This window comes from Pelobates fuscus, chromosome 3 (assembly GCF_036172605.1).
Source record: "Pelobates fuscus isolate aPelFus1 chromosome 3, aPelFus1.pri, whole genome shotgun sequence".
NCBI classification, from domain to species: domain Eukaryota; kingdom Metazoa; phylum Chordata; class Amphibia; order Anura; family Pelobatidae; genus Pelobates; species Pelobates fuscus.
The window spans coordinates 382,147,127-382,167,867 of record NC_086319.1 but is presented as its reverse complement, the minus strand read 5'-3'; the positions used below and the strand labels follow the sequence as shown (position 1 = coordinate 382,167,867).

The 20,741-nt window shown below is 38.1% G+C and overlaps 1 protein-coding gene across 1 annotated transcript in view; it reads left to right on the top strand.

Annotated features, from left to right (window-relative positions):
• CACNA1A (calcium voltage-gated channel subunit alpha1 A) overlaps window positions 1-20,741 on the top strand; it is a 372,620-nt gene that overhangs the window by 331,612 nt on the left and 20,267 nt on the right. The window contains exons 41-42 of the mRNA XM_063449602.1: window positions 20,011-20,108; window positions 20,299-20,437. Of these exons, the coding sequence (XP_063305672.1) occupies window positions 20,011-20,108; window positions 20,299-20,437 (237 nt within the window). The remainder of the gene's footprint in view (window positions 1-20,010; window positions 20,109-20,298; window positions 20,438-20,741) is intronic.

Sequence of the window (20,741 nt, the reverse complement as noted above, 5' to 3'; positions counted from 1 at the left end):
GCAATGTAGGCCAACCACGTCAGAACCTACATTCAAAGATAAACATATTGTAAATAGTAGAGATTATGCCAAACAGCATAATCAAATTTATTAGAGACTGTTGTGCAACCTGAGTAGGAGATATGCAATAGGCACATGATACATTGTGGCAACAGACATAATAAGCAGGATAGTAGAAGATATTCAGTTATCCTTATGAGAACAAACAACCGCACACTTACTCTTACCTTATCTTCAGATAGTGATAAAGTACTTATGGCAGAGCCTATGGGGATAATAAGCAGTTGGTTTTATCTGCAAGATATCAACACCAAACCAAGCATATAATCCACAAGTATTAAATCAATGCAATGTTAGGAGTGACCATAACTCATACCGATCTAGGTACAGAGACCATGTAAAAATCAGTCAAATGTTTGTCATCAACAAGCTGCATTACCTTATATTATGCAGGATGAATCAACCATTTAAATTCACACATTGGTTGCAAATTCCAGATATAAGGACACCTAGAAGAATCCCCATGGATATCAGAAGAGAGGTCCATAATGGAACTACGTGTTCAGGGATTTCCTCTATTGTTCTGGTAGCAGGTGAATTTTACCTGAAATAGTAAGCCTGGTAGAATGGTCTAGGAACTGGAAAGACCTTCCAATGTCAATTAAAATACTAGCAATACACAGCATCAAAGTTACCTGGAGCATATGAGCCTAAAAGAATACCTTTTATTGCAGAAAGGAAATTATAATGTTCCCCTTCACAATAGGGGAATCTGTGAGAAAATTCTGAACATTAACTCCTTAAGAACCAAAGGCATGCCACCCCTGACATATACTTAAGGGATTGCCAATCTTTCAGGTCCCCAAGAAATACAAGAGAATACTGAATAAAATGTATAAACCAGACCAGGAGATTTTTTCAGAGTAGAAGTTTGCAGAAAAATAAAATGATACTAAAGTTATGACCAGGTGAAAGAAAAAGCCAATATTAACAGCTTTTATATATACCAGAGAAAACAGTCAGGTAATTGTTTCAGAGCAGGGCCGGCGCGTCCATAAGGCGGCACAGGCGGCCGCCTTAGGGCGCACCGGCTCTGGGGGCGCAAAATTCCAGTGACCGGCAGGAGGGAAGTGCTCCCTCCTGCCTGGTCACCTCCTGGATCCCCGGAGCTGCTGGGAGGCGTGCGGCTGAAGTTGATTAGGAGAGAGATCAGAGAGCTCCCTCGCCGCCTCCTAATCAACTTCAGCCGCACGCCTCCCAGCAGCCTCACTGGACCACCAATGACAGACCCACGCCAGCACTCCAGGTAGGGAGGCTGGGTGGGAAATTTACATTTAATGTATTATTAATTACTTTATTAATTACTGTGTGTGTGTGTATGTCAGTGTGTATGTGTGTCTGTGAGTTTGTGTGTGAGTGAGTGTGTCTGTCAGTGTGTGTGTAAGTGTGTCTATGAGTTTGTGTGTGAGTGAGTGTGTCTGTCAGTGTGTGTGTGTAAGTGTGTCTATGAGTTTGTGTGTGAGTGAGTGTGTATGTCAGTGTGTATGTGAGTTTGTGTGTGTCTGTCAGTGAGTGTGTGTGTGTCTGTCAGTGAGTGTGTGTGTGTCTGTCAGTGAGTGTGTGTGTGTGTGTGTGTCTGTGAGTTTGTGTGTGAGTGAGTGTGTCTGTCGGTGTGTGTGAGAGTATGTCAGTGTGTGTGTGCGCATGTGAGTATGTGTGTCTGTCAGTGTGTGTGTGTTCGAGTATGTGTCTGTGAGTTTGTGTGTGTGTGAGTATGTATTTTTCTGTATGCCTGTCTGTATGTATGTATCTGTATGACGGTATGCCTCTGTATGTATGTATGTATGTATGTGTCCGTATGCCTGTATGTCTTGTACGTATGTTTCTGTATGTCTCTGTATGCTTGTATGTAACTGGATGTATGTTTGTCTCTGAATGTCTGTATATATGTCTCTGTATGCATGTATGTAACTGTATGCCTTTATGTCTCTGTATGTACGTATGTGTGTGTCTGTGTGTCTTTGTATGCATGTTTCTGTATGTATGTATGTGTCTGTATGACGGTATGCCTCTGGATGTATGTATGTGTCTGTATGCCTGTCTATATGTATGTGTCTGTATGCATGCATGTATCTGTATGTGTGTATGTCTTTGTATGCCTGTACGTATGTGTCTGCATGCCTGTATGTCTCTGTATGTATGTTTCTTTATGCCTGTATGTCTGTATGTATGTGCCTGAATGTCTTTGTATGTATGTTTCTGTATGCCTGTCTGTATGTATGTGTCTGTATGACGGTATGCCTCTGCATGCATGTATGTCTTTATATGCCTGCATGTCTCTGTATGCATGTATGTCTCTGCTTGTATGTCTCTGACTGTATGTGTCTGTATGTCTCTGTATGATTATTGCTGTCTTTGTATGACAGTGTACCTGTATGACTTTGACTGCGTGACTGAAAAATGATGCCTGTGTGCCTGTGACTTGGGAGGAAAGACACACAGGTGAAGATGCATTTTTTTTTTTTTTAATGAGGGTTGGAGGCGCCAAAATGCATCTTCGCCTGTGTAACTAAAAATCCTAGCACCGGCCCTGTTTCAGAGTTACCTACTTAGGAGATCAATTAATAGCTCAATTCGTGCTCCTGCAACCAGTATGATCTACTAAGCTGTGCATCAGTAATCAGCATATATCTGAAGGTTAACACTGCCGCCAAACTTGAATAAAAAACATTCCTATCATGATCAGAGAGGAGATGATACCTGGCAATAGAAACACTTTTGTAGAATGGTCTCATGTATAAATACATAGGTGTGCACACAGAAAACAACATTGATATTGTTAACCCCTTAAGGACCGAGCCAAATGTACACGTTGTGAACGAAACAAAATGTAAACAAAACCTGGCATTTGCGCTATATGTCTGTCCAACCGTAATTCACCTCTTTCATATTAAATACACCCCCCTTATTATATATAATTTTATTCAGGGGAAACAGGGCTTTCATTTAATATCAAATATTTAGCTATGAAACATAATTTAATATGAAAAAAATATTAAAAAAATGGGAGAAAATACGTTTTTTTTTTCATTTTTTTAGTTCTACGTGACATTTTAACTGTCAATGTCATAATACTGTTTGCTTTTACTGCAATAAAATACACATATTTGTATTTTCATTCTTGGGCTACCATAGGGTCATAAAGGCAACGTAAGCAATCTGGCGAATTTTAATGTGAAAAAAATTAAACACAAGCCTTATATTTGACGCTGTAATTTTTGAAAACACCATAAAACCTGTACATGAGGGGTACTGTTGTACTCGGGAGACTTCGCTGAACACAAATATTTGTGTTTCAAAACAGTAAAAAGTATTGCAGCAATAATATCGTCCGTGTAAGTGTTGTTTGTGCGTGAAAAATGCAAAAACCGTCACTTTTACTGGCGATATAATCGTTGTAATACATTTTACTGTTTTGAAACACTAATATTTGTGTTCAGCGAAGTCTCCAGAGTAAAACAGTACCCCCCATGTACAGGTTTTATGGTGTCTTGGAAAGTTATAGGGTTAAATATAGTGCTAGCAAATTAAATTCCCTATACTTTCGGCATGGGTTGTCAGGCAGGTCCCGCTAATTGTAATTAATTAGGATACCTAATTATGTAAAAATATTACATAAATATATGTGTAGAATTAATATATGTATATATATATATATATATATATATATATATGTGTGTATATATACGTATATATATATATATATATATATAATTTTTTTAAATATTTTAATTTATATATAGGTATATATATAGTGATATATACGTATATATTTATGTAAATAGATATATATATTATTTCGTTCTACGTGTATTTTGATATAAATATATATATATTAATATCACAATACAGTTAGAAATAAACACATCCATATATTTTTTAATATTTTATTTTTAATTATTTTATTTATTTTATTTTTTTACGTATTTACATATTTTTTTTATATTATATATAAATATATATATAACAATAATTATATATATATTTAATCAGTATCAGTCTACGTGTAATTTGATATTAATATATATATATATAATTATATATATATTAATATTAAAATACACCTAGACAGTGTATGTGTGTGTGTGTATATGTGTATATATATACTTAGATCATATATATATAATATATATATATATGATCTAAGTATATATATTTTTTTTTTTTACACTTATTTTATTTATTTTAATTTGATTTCCAGCCAGCAGGGGGACTAACTGTCGTTACAGTTAGTCCCCCTGCTGGCATTGCTGCAGCCAGCTATCCCGGCCATGTGATTGTGAGGTCCTCGCAAGGACCTCACTCTCACATGGCCCGGGGGGGCTGAAGAGGACGGAGGTGCCGCGGGGGGCTCCCTGGGAGTCCCCCCAACCGCGATCGCCGGCGTGGGATCGCCGGTGACCGGGTAAGTAACAAAAAAACGGAGGGCGTACAATTACGCCCTGCGGCGTTTAGAGCCGCTTTTAAAAGGACGTAATTGTACGCCCTCCGGTCTTAAGGGGTTAAACATTACCATGCTCCATTTTGGAAATCAGATCTCCTCTCCTGGGAGAGGCACTCAGACAGGTTCAGTAACACCTGCAATCTATCTGAAGTGGTAAACTGTGTTAATTGCTTATCCTGAAACACCTGTGGGAGAGGGAATCTAATACAAAGCCAAAAGCAGCATGTTTCCTTATCTACTTCATTTAACCCCTTAAGGACCGCTGACGGTTCAGGACTGTCAGCGGTAAAATGTGCGTTTGGACCGCTGACGGTCCTGAACCGTCATAACGGTCAGGGGCTACTTACCTGATCGCCGTCGGTCCCACGGCGGCGATCAGTGCTCCTCCCGGTCCAGGGGGACTGCCTGTCTGCCCGGGCAGTCCCCCCTCGGCAGATCAGGACCCCACGGCCATGTGATCACTCGATCACATGACCGCAATAGGGGTCCATGTGTCTGCCTGCAGGGGGACTGTCTGTGCTGACAGGCAGTCTCCCTGCAAGTGTAAAATCCAAAATAAAGTGTAAAAAAAAAATAATATGTGTATATATATATATGATATATATACATGTATTATATCTATATATACCTATATATAATATATGTATATATATCATATATATAATGTCATACTAAGTGTATTTTTATATTTATATATACGTATATTAATATAAAAATACACTTATATTTATATTACACACGAATATATACAATATATATAATAACTATATATATATGGTATATATATATTATTATAAAATACAAATAATATGTTAATAAAAATAAATAACAAAAAATAAAAATAATTTTTAATAATTAAAAAAAATTATATATATATATGCAATTTTATTCTAACAGTATTTTGATATTGATATATATATATTTATATCAAAATACACTTAGAATGTAATGATATATATATCTATGTATAAATAAATAAATAAAAATAATACGAAATATACATATGTCCACATACATAATTGCATAAATAATTTCATAAATATACACGTAGACGTCAAATATATAAATATGTATATATATTAAAATTCTACGTGCATATTTATGTAATATTTTTACCTAATTAAGTAATTTTAATGATTGCAATTTGAGGGACCTGCCTGCCAACCCAGGCCAAAAGTCCAGATAATTTAATTTGCTAGCACTGTGTTTAACCCTGTAACTTTCTATGACACCCTAAATCCTGTACATGGGGGTACTGTTTTACTCGGGAGACTTCGCTGAACACAAATATTAGTGTTTCAAAACAGTAAAACATATCACAGCGATGATATTGTCAGTGAAAGTGAAGTTTTTTGCATTTTTCACACACAAACAGCTCTTTCACTGAGGATATTATTGCTGTGATATATTTTACTGTTCTGATACACTAATATTTGTGTTCAGCGAAGTTTACTGAGTATAACAGTACCCCACATGTAGAGGTTTTATAGTGTTTGTGAAAGTTACAGGGTCAAATATAAGGCTTGATTTTACTTTTTTTTTTTTATTGAAATTTATCAGATTGGTTTGGTTGCCTTTGAGAGCGTATGGTAGCCAAGGAATGAGAATTAGCCCCATGATGGCATACCATTTGCAAAAGAAGACAACCCAAGGTATTGCAAATGAGGTATGTTCAGCCTTTTTTAGTAGCCACTTAGTCACAAACACCGGCCAAAGTTAGCGTTTTTTGCATTTTTAACACACAAACAAATATAAATGCTAACTTTGACCAGTGTTTGTGACTAGGTGGCTACTAAAAAAGACTGGACATACCCCATTTTGAATACACTGGGTTGTCTACTTTAAAAAATATGTACATGTTAGGTGTGTTTCGGGGATTTATGACAGATAACGGCGTAACAATGTCACTATTGATACATTTAAAATATATATATATTGAAACCGCAATTTCCTACTTGTATTTATAGGCCTATAACTTGCAAAAAAAAAGCAATAAAGCACGTAAACACTGGGTGTTTTTAAACTCGGGACAACATTTTTAATCTATTTAGCAGTTTTTTTCATTAGCTTTTGTAGATAAGTAAAAGATTTTTCAAGTAAAAGTCCAAAAACATGTTTTTTTTTTTTATTTTTCCACCATATTTTATTATTTTTTTAAAATACAATATATGACATAATATAAATACTGGTATGTAAAGAAAGCCCTTCTTGTCGTGAAAAAAACAATATATAACTTGTATGGGAACCGTAAATGAGAGAGCGGAAAATTACAACTAAACACAAACACCACAAAAGTGTTAAAACTGCTCTGGTCCTTAACGTACAAACATCGCAAAAACAGGCCGGTCCTTAAGGGGTTAAAAACTGAAATAGAAAATCCACAGTAAGCAATAGTTACTTACCCAGTATAACAGTGCATTTGTTTTTGCTAGAATTGGGCTGTATTATATTTCAGCACAAAACAGACCTTAGATCATTTGTATTATTAAATCTACCAAGGCTGTGTATAAATTGGTTATATATTAACACCAACCTGCATACAGAATATAGGAATCACATACATTGTGGATGTTTCTAACAGCACCTTATGCACAGATATATCTGTCACATATACTGAATCTGTTCAAACAGTAATCATACATAGCCTACATCTGCTATATACAGAGACACTATGCCTGTACACATATTAAGATTATATGAGTGAGCTAAATTGAGGCTGTGTTTTAACAGAACTTCATGCACATATACCACTCACATATACTGATGTTGTGACTAACAACCACACATAGAACTTGTATTAGATTGGATTCATATAGAGGATGTGTCTTACATCATTCACCTATATTGTGTTTCCACTAATACATCAAGCATATAGTGAACAGATACACTGAAGCAATGTCTCCAACTTACACATAAAGCATGTAGAGTACATATACTGAGGCTGTGTATTCATAGCAACACAGAGCATATAAAGAACACAAACTGAGGCAGAGTTTTCAGAACAACTCATACATACACAATATAGTGTGGCTGTGTCCTCATAGAATTCATACATAGAGCATATATTGCATACATATACTGAGGCAACGACCTCATTGCAACTCATACATAGACCCTATTGTGGACACCTATACTGAGGTGATGTCCTCATAACTCATACATACAGCATATAGTGGATACTTATACTGAGGCAGTGTTCACACAGTAACTCTTACATAGAGCATATAGCGGACACATATACTGAGGCCGTGTCCTCATAGTAACTCATACATAGAGCATATACTGGACATACACTGAGGCAGAGTCTTCAGACAAATTCATACATAGAGCAAATATTGGAAACATACTGATGCTGTAACAGAAACCAGTTCATGTACAGATACTGAGACCCAGTGGTCTCCTGTGCAGTATATTCTTCCACTGTCTGCAAAAGCCTGCTTATTTGCGATAATGCACAGATAACAGCAATCAATGCCACATGCCTTGATAGAAACAAGTGTGTGTATGGACTTAGATTTTTAAAACCGGTCATATATATGTGTGTACTTCAATCAGTTATCCAGGAAAGTTCTCTTATTTCTCTGTCTTCAGGACTGTGGAATTCCAGCAGACTTTATACAGCCAGGATATCCATTATTAGCACTCTTTTTTCACAATGCCTCATTGCATTATCAGCACTCTTTTGCACAATGCCTCCTTGCATTATCAGCACTCTTTTGCACCAAGCATCCTTTCATGTATAAACTTACCTAAATGCTCACCACACAAACCTCCTAAATGTGACCTATTTGTTAGAAGGAAGCCTAATGTAAGCAGCTGGGAGGGACTGAAAGAACAGAGACCCAGGTGCCTATACTAGTTTTAATCTACATTGCTAATACACTTACCTGAACCGTTGCAGGCCTGTGTTTCAGCGGCAAAATGGGGATTTGAACAACTGACAGCCTAAACTGTTTAAACTATAGGCTTCCATCTGTACCCCATATGCCATTCATCATCACCAGTGGAAGAAGGTTTAACCAAACCCCAGACAAGGTCGAATACATAGAATAGGTATACCCAGGTAGTCACCTTATGGAAGTGCTGTATATTGGGTCTTCAGGGATAAAGGCTTAGACTCGCCTGGGCCTCATGTATGCAGTGGACCGCTGTCATCCCCTCAGGGAGAGAGATAGGTTAGACTCCTGATAGCTCAAGGAGGTACCCAGGCTGGCAACCCTTACCGATGTGCTGATTGCTGGGTCTTCGGGGATAAAGGCTTAGACTCGACTGGGCCTCATGTATGCAGTGGACTACTGTCATCACTTCAGAGAGAGAGATAGGTCTGACCCCTGGGTGCTGAAGTAGGTACCCAGGCTGGCAACCTTTACAGATGTGCTGTTTGCTGGGTCTTCAGGGATAAGAGGCTGAACCCAGGCCTGGTTTCCTGTAGGCACTATATCTCAGTCATCCCCTGAGGGGGTACCCAAGCTGGCCTGTTGCTGGGTCTTCAGGGTTAAGAGGCTGAACCCTGGCATGCAGTGGACCATTTTTATCCCCTGAGGGGGAGGTTGGATCTGACCCCCGGTCACTAAAGGGGGTACCCAGGCTAGCCACTTTTACAATAGTGCGTTGCTGGGTCTTCAGGGCTTAGAAAGGTAAAAGCGCACACACAAGCAAGGAGGTAGTTACCTGACGTATAATGTAATATTTAGTAACTGATAATAGATATCTCCTCCTTATATACAGCAAATATATTCAATATTGTATTGCCTATACAAAAAATATAAGCACAAAACAAAACATAGTGTAATCTGTATATAATACACAGTGAAGTGGAATTTTTTGAGCTCATAACACTCACACTTTGCTGAGCCGTTTAAAAGTAGGCTCGGGACTTTAGCAGCTTTTATGTCACTTAAATGGGACATACGAATTTCCACCTCTCTTCAGGCAAATTCTCCACTGATCTGAATAACCATCTGTTGAAAAGTTGGAGTCAGGAGCCAGGAGTATCAGTATATTTAAATAAAGAATTTATTTGTATAAAACAAAAATAAATATAAAAGTATTGCACAACGCGTTTCAACCATCTACTAGTGGTCTTCCTCAGGTGCTGTTCAGAGTTACAATGGGCATAATGTTGTTTATATAGGGGATAGTATTGAGACTTTAATTACACAATTCCCTACACATGTAACACTAATTAAAGTACAATTGCCTTATATGGTCCGAACCGGATGTGAACTGCCACCTCCAATATGGCTCCACATCCGGTTCGGATATACAGAGTACCAAGATCATACATTTCATAATATTTACATAAAATAACAGAAATCCAAAATAATGCATCACTGTCTCCCCCCCATCATAGTCAACCTACACGATATAGCCAGATCGTTGGTGACTAGGTGGTTGGGGGTATTGTGAGTATATTCCGATTGTCCGTCGCGTCACTTCCGGTGACGCGCACGGTGATGAGATCCGTCCGTCGCGTCACTTCCGGTTTCGCTGAGATTAAATCAGCATTGTCCCTTCTCTTTTTCCGTAATGTAATGATGTCCATACAGTTTGAGGCTGAAGTAGCCATCTTTAAAGTGGGCAATCAGTCCATGTATCCACAAATATATGTATGCCGAAAAAAATTATTGTACATATAAAGGAGAAAGAAATAAATATTAATCTTTCATAAAACCCATATTAATAACATATAAAAAATGAAATTTAAAGTGCCTCTAGTCACTGTGCCTCATGCATAAAGTGCAAAAAATCTATAAAGTGCTATTAGAAATATAAAGTGCATAAAAAACAGTTGTCCAGCAATTCCTTTCTCATAGCAATATGTCTTAAAGACAGTATAGGGAAAAGAGTGTTCCATATAAAGGAAGAATGTAAAACCTGCATATACAATAAAATACCACAAAGAAATAGAAACTATTGCCTCAGTCCACTAAAGTGCCTCAATTATAGCAATTTATTAATTTCGAAATCAATATTGAGTCCTCTTGGGATTAAAGTGCGTAACTCGAAGATCCACTTGGATTCTTTCAGGCTAAGAGCTCTAGATATATCTCCCCCTCTCCAGTTGCCTACCACTTTTTCAATTGCAAAAAAACTTAGAAACCTTGGGTCCGAATCATGATGTTGTAAAAAATGTCTTGACACACTATGATTCGGAAAACCCTTCTTAATGTTTCTAAGGTGTTCGCTAATTCTTATTTTAAGCTGGCGGGACGTCTTTCCCACGTATTGATATCCGCAACTGCATTGCAAGAGATAAATGACATAGGTAGAATGGCATGTAATTAAAGATTTAATATGGTATTCCCTTTTAGTAACCGAGGAGTGGAAATTTTCAACTTTCTTGTTGGTTCTTAAAGTATTGCAACAAGCCCGACAAGTTCCACAATAAAAAAAGCCCTTTTGTTCTTGTGTCCAATTACTTACAAAATTCTTAGGGGCCTCAGTTTTAATAAAACTAGATGTTAGCATTTGCTTTACATTTTTTGCTCCCGTAGGTTTATTCCCTATATACTGTTTAATATCCTCCTCATGTTGTAAAATGTGCCAATTTTTGTTTATGATTTTTTTTATTGCGCCAATATTACTGGAAAAATTGAAAATAAAAGGGATCTGTTTGTTCTTCTGTCCTAAATCTTCTTTCTTTCTATATTGTAATTCGCAACCTGCTCTATTTTGTCTTGCAAATCATCTTCTGCATACCCTTTCTGTGTCAATTGATCTTTAAGAGACATTACTTGGATAGTGTAGTCTTCTTTCTTAGTACAGTTTCTACGCATCCTTAAAAACTGCCCTTTAGGTATATTGTTTAACCACGGGCGATGATGGCAACTGTCTAATTCGATGAAACTGTTAACATCGACCTTTTTAAAAAAGGTCTTAGTCATCAGAACTTGATCCTGGATAAAAACATGTAAGTCTAAAAAGTCAATACTACATTTACTCACACTCTTCACTTTGTGAGTGTAATTCCCCAATCATTTTGGTTCAGATATGTAAAAAACTGGAGAAAAGTCTCTTCCGACCCCTTCCAAATAATGAAGATGTAGTCTATATATCTTTTGTAGAGGACCAAGTTTGCGCCAAATTCATGCCCCTGGAACACAAAGCACTGTTCCCAAAAAGACATAAATAAATTGGCATAACTTGGCACAAACTTGGTCCCCATGGTTGTGCCTCTAATTTACATGAAAAACTCCACCTCAAACCAAAAATAATTGTTATGTAGGATCATACGTATTCCTTCCAAGATAAAATTTCTCTGTAATTCCCCATATACATTAGATGCCTCAAGGTAAAAGTCAATAGCTTTACATCCCTTATCATGCTGGATGATTGTGTAAAGGCTTGATACATCACATGTGGCAAGTAGATAGTCATCATGCCAACTAAAATCTTTTAAAATATTAAGTAGACTCATTGAGTCTTGTACTAGGGGTTGGAGATGGTAGTCTATATATTGGGACAATGCAGACAAAACTGAATCAATCTCGGAAACAATGGGACGTCCCGGGGGGTTGACAATATCTTTATGAATTTTGGGCAATATGTATATAACAGGAAGTCTCAGGTATTCTGGAAATAGGAAAGAGAACTCTTTCTTATCAAGAATTTTGTCCTCTAAACCCTTCTCCAGAAATATTTTTAGCTTGTTTTTAATTTCTTCTAAAGGATCCTTTTTAAGTTTAACATATGTAGTCATATCTTCCAATTGTCTGTATATTTCCTGTATATACCAATTTTTATCAAGGATAACTACCCCCCCCCCCCCTCCCCCTTCCCTTGTCTGCTGGTTTCACGACAATTGATCTGTCTTTTTTAATTGAGTATATAGCTTTTCTCTCCTGAAAGGTAATATTTTGTTCAAATTTTGTAAGGGGCTTAATATTGTGGATATCATTCAGGCATGAATTCTTGAACACCTTTATGGTATCTGTCTTGTGGAAGGTAGGGCAAAAATCAGATTTTTTTTCTTTAGATTTGAATGTATAATTCCTAACCCCTCGCTTGTTGAAGCAGTATTAACAAATTCAGCCGACATTGTCGGATTCTGTTTATTAAAAAAAATATTATTTTTTTTTAAACAAAGTTTCCTAGTGTAGCGGTTTAAATCAAGAAATATATTGAACTTATTTGCTGAACAACTGGGTACAAATGTAAAACTTTTTGATAGAATTATTTTCTCCATTGGAGAAAGGACTCTATTTGACAGATTAAAAATCCTTATCTCATCTTGCCCAAAATTCATAAAGATATTGTCAACCCCCCGGGACTTCCCATTGTTTCCGGGATTGATTCAGTTTTGTCTGCATTGTCACAATATATAGACTACCATCTCCAACCCCTAGTAAGAAGTACCCCGGCTTTTCTACAAGACTCAATGAGTCTACTTAATATTTTAAAAGATTTTAGTTGGCATGATGACTATCTACTTGCCACATGTGATGTATCAAGCCTTTACACAATCATCCAGTATGATAAGGGATGTAAAGTTATTGACTTTTACCTAGAGGCATCTAATGTATATGGGGAATTACAGAGACATTTTATCTTGGAAGGAATACATATGATCCTACATAACAATTATTTTTGGTTTGAGGAGGAGTTTTTCATGCAAATTAGAGGCACAACCATGGGGACCAAGTTTGCGCCAAGTTATGCCAATTTATTTATGTCTTTTTGGGAACAGTCCTTTGTGTTCCAGGGGCATGAATTTGGCGCAAACTTGGTCCTCTACAAAAGATATATAGACGACATCTTCATTATTTGGAAGGGGTCGGAAGAGACTTTTCTCCAGTTTTTTACATATCTGAACCAAAATGATTGGGGAATTACACTCACGAAGAGTGTGAGTAAATGTAGTATTGACTTTTTAGGCTTATATGTTTTTATCCAGGATCAAGTTCTGATGACTAAGACCTTTTTTAAAAAGGTCGCTGTTAACAGTTTCATCGAATTAGACAGTTGCCATCATCGCCCGTGGTTAAACAATATACCTAAAGGGCAGTTTTTAAGGATACGTAGAAACTGTACTAAGAAAGAAGACTACACTATCCAAGCAATGTCTCTTAAAGATCAATTGACACAGAAAGGGTATGCAGAAGATGATTTGCAAGACAAAATAGAGCAGGTTGCGAATTACAATATAGAAAGAAAGAAGATTTAGGACAGAAGAACAAACAGATCCCTTTTATTTTCAATTTTTCCAGTAATATTGGCGCAATAAAAAAAATCATAAACAAAAATTGGCACATTTTACAACATGAGGAGGATATTAAACAGTATATAGGGAATAAACCTAGGGGAGCAAAAAATTTAAAGCAAATGCTAACATCTAGTTTTATTAAAACTGAGGCCCCTAAGAATTTTTTAAGTTATAAGTAGTTTTTATTGTGGAACTTGTCGGGCTTGTTGCAATACTTTAAGAACCAACAAGAAAGTTGAAAATTTCCACTCCTCGGTTACTAAAAGGGAATACCATGTTAAATCTTTAATTACATGCCATTCTACCTATGTCATTTATCTCTTGCAATGCAGTTGCGGATATCAATACGTGGGAAAGACGTCCCGCCAGCTTAAAATAAGAATTAGCGAACACCTTAGAAACATTAAGAAGGGTTTTCTGAATCATAGTGTGTCAAGACATTTTTTACATCATGATTCGGACCCAAGGTTTCTAAGTTTTTTTGCAATTGAAAAAGTGGTAGGCAACTGGAGAGGGGGAGATATATCTAGAGCTCTTAGCCTGAAAGAATCCAAGTGGATCTTCGAGTTACGCACTTTAATCCCAAGAGGACTCAATATTGATTTCGAAATTAATAAATTGCTATAATTCAGGCACTTTAGTGGACTGAAGCAATAGTTTCTATTTCTTTGTGGTATTTTATTGTATATGCAGGTTTTACATTCTTCCTTTATATGGAACACTCTTTTCCCTATACTGTCTTTAAGACATATTGCTATGAGAAAGGAATTGCTGGACAACTGTTTTTTATGCACTTTATATTTCTAATAGCACTTTATAGATTTTTTGCACTTTATGCATGAGGCACAGTGACTAGAGGCACTTTAAATTTCATTTTTTATATGTTATTAATATGGGTTTTATGAAAGATTAATATTTATTTCTTTCTCCTTTATATGTACAATAATTTTTTCGGCATACATATATTTGTGGATACATGGACTGATTGCCCACTTTAAAGATGGCTACTTCAGCCTCAAACTGTATGGACATCATTACATTACGGAAAAAGAGAAGGGACAATGCTGATTTAATCTCAGCGAAACCGGAAGTGACGCGACGGACGGATCTCATCACCGTGCGCGTCACCGGAAGTGACGCGACGGACAATCGGAATATACTCACAATACCACCAACCACCTAGTCACCCACGATCTGGCTATATCGTGTAGGTTGACTATGATGGGGGGGGAGACAGTGATGCATTATTTTGGATTTCTGTTATTTTGTGTAAATATTATGAAATGTATGATCTTGGTACTCTGTATATCCGAACCGGATGTGGAGCCATATTGGAGGTGGCAGTTCACATCCGGTTCGGACCATATAAGGCAATTGTACTTTAATTAGTGTTACATGTGTAGGGAACTGTGTAATTAAAGTCTCAATACTATCCCCTATATAAACAACAGTATGCCCATTGTAACTCTGAACAGCACCTGAGGAAGACCACTAGTAGATGGTTGAAACGCGTTGTGCAATACTTTTATATTTATTTTTGTTTTATACAAATAAATTCTTTATTTATATATCCTGATACTCCTGGCTCCTGACTCCAACTTTTCAACAGATGGTTATTCAGATCAGTGGAGAATTTGCCTGAAGAGAGGAGGAAATTCGTATGTCTCATTTAAGTGACATAAAAGCTGCATAAGTCCCGAGCCTACTTTTAAACGGCTCAGCAAAGTGTGAGTGATTTCAGCTCAAAAATTTCCACTTCACTGTGTATTATATACAGATTACACGTTTTTTTTTGTGCTTATATTTTTTGTATAGGGAATACAATATTGAATATATTTGCTGTATATAAGGAGGAGATATCTATCATCAGTTACTAAATATTACATTATACGTCAGGTAACTACCTCCTTGCTTGTGTGTGCGCTTTTACCTTTTTACGTTTTCCTAAGTTCTTTCTAAGTATACATAGTGGTGATATACTCGGGTATAGCAGCACCATTCACTATCTTTATCCTCAAGTGCCACTTCTATATATTTCTTTGTCATTTCTTCAAGGCTTAGAGGCTGAACCCCGGCAGGGCTTCAAAAATATTGCCTGGTGAGCATAAAAGAAAAAATCTAGGCCTGCATAAGCAGACTCCTTCCAAACTGCTGTGAAGGACAGGAGAAAAGACTGCCTGATGGGAAGGGGGAGGATCTATTTATACCAGTTTCAGAGTTCTGTTTCCTGTCCTTTCTGCTGTAAGGGGAGGAGCTAACCCATGAGTAAATGCTGCCATGATAGATCAGGAAATTTATTTCGCAATTTCTACCTTTAAATGTGCTTTTTCTATTACTCCCGATGAGGCAACATATTTTTAAATCAGCAAACGTTTTCTGAAGTTGTGTGTATTTTAAACAAATATATATCGGAAGTAAAATGAAGCATAACAATTAAGATACCCATTAAATTTGCAATGTGCAGTTAATATTGCATGTCACTTGACATGCGCATAGTTGCCTATATCGGCATATTCAGTTAACCTTAATACCCAATCCCCATTAAAACGCAGACTACCATTTAACGTTGGAAAATATTTGTCCACAGCTTTATTAAAGCAAAGGATGTGATAAAACATATAAGGTCATTGCCAACACCTAACACATATTACTTAAATGCCCCTCACCCACCGAATGTAATTACCTCTGGCAATGACCCACAAATATAAACCACGATGTAGCAATAATAATAAATAATATTAACACATAACACACCAGCCAAGTGGCACGATTACCAATATAACAAACTGTAGGGGTATACCGTGACACCCCTACACCCCCAGGTTCAGAGCCACTGACAAGCTCAAACCTACCAAACAACTATAACCCCTGTGAGTATTTTCACACTCAACCTAACCCTGCACATTATTAACTTGCTGTACCCCACCAAACCCCTAATTCCACCACTGTGACCAAGCAAGAAACACTGCAAGTAGTACAAAGGGAGGGAGGGACAACTACAGGTAGTAGGGTAATTAAAATTGCCACCACCTAAGTTGGCCGATATATATACCAACCCCTAAGCCCACCCCTATTAACCCATTATCCAATTAACTAATTGCTTCCTATGCCTGCTTCGCCTGCTTCCTGGCTCTGTCAAGGCCCATTCCACTTGCTATGCTGCTCCATGGGCTACAAGACTGTTCAGAAGAAAAAAAGTTTATTTACTGTGACGATGGTCACCATCACCTGGGGTTTCATACGGACATTCTATGTAGGACCCTGGACTATGTTTAGGTCACCCTGTGTCCATTGTGAGTGGAGGGTGTGTGTGTAATGTGGTTGTTTGGGGTTAAATGTTAGTGTGCTCTCCTGTCTTGCAAATGCTTGCAATCAGCTAGGTGGATTTGGCTGTGGAGCCTGTTGGCTGCAAGGATCTAGCAACCGCTGCATGCACTACCTGAACAGCAAAGATTGCTAATATGCATATTCAGGTAGATTTGCATATTGCTGTTACTGCAGGCAAGAGAGATGTTTTGTGTTTAATAAATCAAGAGCGCTAGGACTGAGAGCCTCAAGTGCCTTTATAAAGGCAATAGCCTTAAAGGACCACTATAGTGCCAGGAAAGCATACTCATTTTCCTGCCACTATAGTGCCCTGAGGGTGCCCCCACCCTCAGGGTCCCCCTCCCGCCGGGCTCTGGAGAGAGGAAGGGGTTAAACACTTACCTTTCTCCAGCGCCGGGCGGGGAGCTTTCCTCCTCCTCTCCTCCTTCCTCGCGATGTCATCGGCTGAATGCGCATGCGCGGCGGTAGCCGCGTGCGCATTCAGCCGGTCGCATAGGAAAGCATTTACAATGATTTTCACAGTGAGAAGCACGCAAGCGCCTCTAGCGGCTGTCAATGAGACAGCCACTAGAGGCTCTGGAGGCTGGATTAACCCTCAGTATAAACATAGCAGTTTCTCTGAAACTGCTATGTTTATTAAAAAAAAGGGTTAATCCTAGAGGGACCAGGCACCCAGACCACTTCATTAAGCTGAAGTGGTCTGGGTGCCTAGAGTGGTCCTTTAAGTAAGCAGAGCTCCAGAGGAATAGGCAGAGGGCACGATCCCTGCCTGGAAGGAAAGCTGCAGAGGAATAGGCAGAAGGGACGATCCCTGCCTGGAAGAAGGGCTGCAGCGGGAAAGTCAGAGGGGACGATAACTGCTTGGAAGGAGCGCTGCAGCCTGGTTGGGTGGAAGAGCTCTGGAGAGACCCCAGCCAAGCTTCGGCGACTGGGCTTAAGTGTTCCAGGGCAGCTAGGAAGCAGACTGGGCGGAGGTACTCGGTCGGCGTACAGGAGCTCCATCACATTTACTAAACAGTATATTGAAATTAATGAGAAAATAATGTAAAATGGTGAATATTGTTGAATAGTATTGAAATTCTTAACTTCTTCAACTTGGCTCTTTTAGCCTAGACTTAGCAATACATTTTACCACTGTTCTTCACTGTTTCAGATATAAACCAATTACTCCAATAATGTAACAGACAAGTGTTACATTAATTAAAACAGCATCTAAAACGTATGGCATATATTTATTATCAGAAATTTTGAGAATGAGTTACAGTGACACGGCGGGCCGCGTGCACCAACGAGATAGGAAATGCACAGTTCTGTTCTGTGATGTGGAATAGGATATAGAACACAGACTCTATTGTAATCATGTTGGGCCTCTCCATGATCCTTTACTGACCCTTGGAGAGCCAAGTGTCTCTATCTACTCAGACACATGGATGACAAACTCTCTAAAAATAATCACTGATCTTCTAGTAACTGGGTATCTTCACAGACAAGGTTGCCCTATGCTTGAAATGAAATGAACAAAACCCACAGTACAACCTATTAACCTTAGGTGAATCTCCGAATATCTACCCATTACCTGGGATGGAAGCATATTATGGAGTGATGTCCTACCCTTTCACTTTGTGCTATAGGGAGGAAAGGCAGTATTAAAAAGTGCAGGCCTAGCCCCTTGTCCCAATCACTTAATAATAAATAACCGGTGCACCAAAACCACTGCACACCTCACATGCAATAATATTATATAATAATATTATACCCTTGGATTGTACATCAGTTGCCCTGCTCGCTTTGTTGATTTTGCGTTACCTCTTCTTTGCTATTCGTAGACCTGGGGATTCTAGAGGACGGTGGTAGAGAAGGAGGAGTGTGCTGGAGCTTTGCGTTATGGGTGTTTCCTTTCAAAATGAACTGTAATTGAGCTAGTGAGAAAGGGTCAAGTGCAGCAGTAACATCAGCAGCGGCAGCCCTCATGTACTACACTACCTTTATTCCTCTATAGATGAGGTGAAGGGAGGTCCTGGGAATACATTTTACATTCAACCTGTAAAAGGACACTTCAGGCACCGTAATGACTTTATCTCAATACAAGTTGTTGTGGTATCTGGGCACCATTTTATCTAAAGTGGTTAAACCATTTATAAGCTGTTATACTCTAAAGTGATCTCGGCAACACCTACTGGCACCTTTCCCTCCTCATTTGGACAGGACTTCATTGCAGGAAGCCATTAATTGGGACACTCCCACGCTATCACTGGCCTCCCAGCGAGAACATGCTGTACCTTTCTAAAGCATTTTTTCACAGTGGGCAATAACTGATAGGCTGAGAGCACCAAATGACAAAAGGCAGCACTTAGCACCTCTAGTCACCATGTCAACTTAATTAAGATGAAGAAGTTAAAGTACCCAGAGTGGCATTTAAAGAAATATTGGGGAGGTAAAATGTTTTAACGTTTATTTGGTATCCCTTATCTTTTAATATCAGAGAGGATCTGAATTACTCCCAAAACTCCAATTTCCTTGCATACAGTAGGTGTGAAAAAAATGGTAAAATATAACGTGAAAAGTTGTTTGTAATATCACCTGATGAGATTTCTGGGAATGTAGCTTTCTAAAAATTACTTCCTAATGTGATAATAATGTGTCCATGTTGGTGTAGTCCTGACACACAGTAAGTACAATTACACTAAGCATCTGTCCTACATAGGACACGACCGCCCGTATATCCAATGGCATATTTTAAGACAAAATATTATATAAATATACATATACATGTGTGAAATGCTCTGTAACATGCGTTGACGTCATATTTGCATGACAGGTGCACTTTAATGTACATGGTAGCTTGTCATCCCTTTGCGTTCAGTCTTCTTTCTGCCCCTGCAGTAACTCTTTTTGCCCCATCTCACATTCCCTAGACTTACGTATATATGAATTTTACATGACTTAGGATAAACCTTTTCTCTTACTACTACAGAATCGGACCCCACTCATGTTCCAAAGGATGGAGCCTCCATCTCCGGATGGAAACCAGGGACTTAATGCTTTGCCCTCTTCCCAGCCAGGGGGAGAAATGTGAGTACCATTTTGCATGCTAATTTGTGCCTAATTGTCCTCAGACAAATACACAAAGATTCAATTGCTGTCTCTCCATCTCACACACTGCACCATGCCACATGTACACACAGCAGATCTAATACAATTTATTCCTGTCATATTGCACACACTGTTCCAATCTCTGCACTTGGAATGTGCTCTCCTCCAGGAATATACCCGAGGGTGGTATGAAGGAAAGTCAATCCTGGATGACAGAAAGGGCTCAGAAAATGTTCCAGAAGACTGGTACCTGGAGTCCAGAGAGGGGGCGTACCCAGGACAACACTAACAGTTGGCCCAATTCCCAGGTCAGCAAAATGTCATACTTTCACTTTTCACTTTGTACCTTATCTTATCTGCATACTTTATATTTTGTTCTTTCTTTTCCCAGCCAATAAAATAAATTCATAGACAGACAACAAAATTAATAAAGAGAATAGGAGAATTTAGTCACAATTTTGTTTAGATGTCTTTAAACTACATTTAAAACATTAAGAGAATTTAATAGCAGTTCTTTGGAGACATGTCCATGAACTCTGCTATGAGACGACGGAAGCTTGAACACTTTGTGCATTTGAGAAATGCCCCTCCTTCTCAAAAGATAGAGGGTCT